The sequence below is a fragment of the Suricata suricatta genome, chromosome 5 (genome assembly GCF_006229205.1).
Source record: "Suricata suricatta isolate VVHF042 chromosome 5, meerkat_22Aug2017_6uvM2_HiC, whole genome shotgun sequence".
Lineage (NCBI taxonomy): Eukaryota > Metazoa > Chordata > Mammalia > Carnivora > Herpestidae > Suricata > Suricata suricatta.
The window spans coordinates 4,098,151-4,099,199 of record NC_043704.1 but is presented as its reverse complement, the minus strand read 5'-3'; the positions used below and the strand labels follow the sequence as shown (position 1 = coordinate 4,099,199).

The following is a 1,049-nucleotide window of genomic DNA, read 5'->3' as shown; positions in this document are numbered from 1 at the left end:
AGCCGCAGGTGCCCGCCGAGGCCCAGCCGCAGATGTACAGCTACTGAGTCCAGGCGCCCGGACGTCCTGAGGTGCCTGCGCACTGGTGTCCTCGCCCGTGCCTGCGGCGTGTCTGCTGGATTCCAGACCCAGAGAAGAGAGCGTCACGACGATGTGAGTGCGGTTGACTTAGCTTTGCAGAATGACCTCCAGCCCCCGCTGCCCCCCGAAGGCGTGGGCATCTGACAGCATGCCTGGGGAGGCCCCTGCCAGGGGGCCGCACGTGTGAGCAGTTGGGCCGGTGCCCGGGAGCGGACACGGGGTGTGGGCAGGTGAGGTGAGCAGGGTCCGCAAGGCAAGTGGTACGTGACGAGGAGCATCAGCGGCCTGGGCTTGTGCTGTTGTCCCTGAGGCCCCTGCTGCGTCCATGCGCGGCCAGGAAACACCGTTTTCACCTCGCTTCTGGGTCTTTCCAGCGAGTGAGCAGATAGAAGTTAAAGTGACGCGTATTTCCTTCTTTGAAATTTGAGTTGAGTCGAATTCGTTGGGCTGGAGTCATGTGAGGAGGTGTCCCCTGGCCACGGACGACCCCCCATGGCCTTCATCACGGGTGAGGGGTCCCCAGAGGTCGCTGACTCGGCCCTGAAAGGCCTCTTTGTAACATAACAACGGATTCATTTTTAGTATCGGTTTTCAACTTTTTTTAACTTTGAGCACACATTACGTATCCAGGACTCAGTCGTTTTTTAATTTTAATGCGCTAAAGTCGTTTGCACTGTAGGAGCGTCAGTCCACATCCCGTTCTGCGCCGCTGCCTAAGACAGGCAGGCCCCGGGCTGTCCCCTCTGGTGGCCCTTGCAGAGCCGGGCCAGGATCCTCCGCCAGCCAAGGATATTTGTTACGGCTGAGGCGTGGCCAAGTCTGCCCAAGAACAGCGAAGAAATCCAGTTTTCTTTCTGTTCCAACTGAATTCCAAAGGTTGATCTGCTTCAAGACCAGTTTCCTCTAAAAGCCTCGAAGGAGCTCGGCCCTGGACGGCGGAAGGAGCGGGCGTTCCTGGAGCTCGCAGC

General features: G+C 58.8%; 1 protein-coding gene across 1 annotated transcript in view; it reads left to right on the top strand.

Moving 5' to 3' along the window:
- The window catches only part of PRDM15 (PR/SET domain 15), a 47,466-nt gene extending 47,241 nt beyond the window's left edge, over positions 1 to 225 (top strand). Inside the window, exon 25 of the mRNA XM_029940619.1 lies at positions 9 to 225. Coding sequence (XP_029796479.1) covers positions 9 to 225 — 217 coding nt within the window. The remainder of the gene's footprint in view (positions 1 to 8) is intronic.
- Positions 226 to 1,049: the final 824 nt, after the last annotated feature.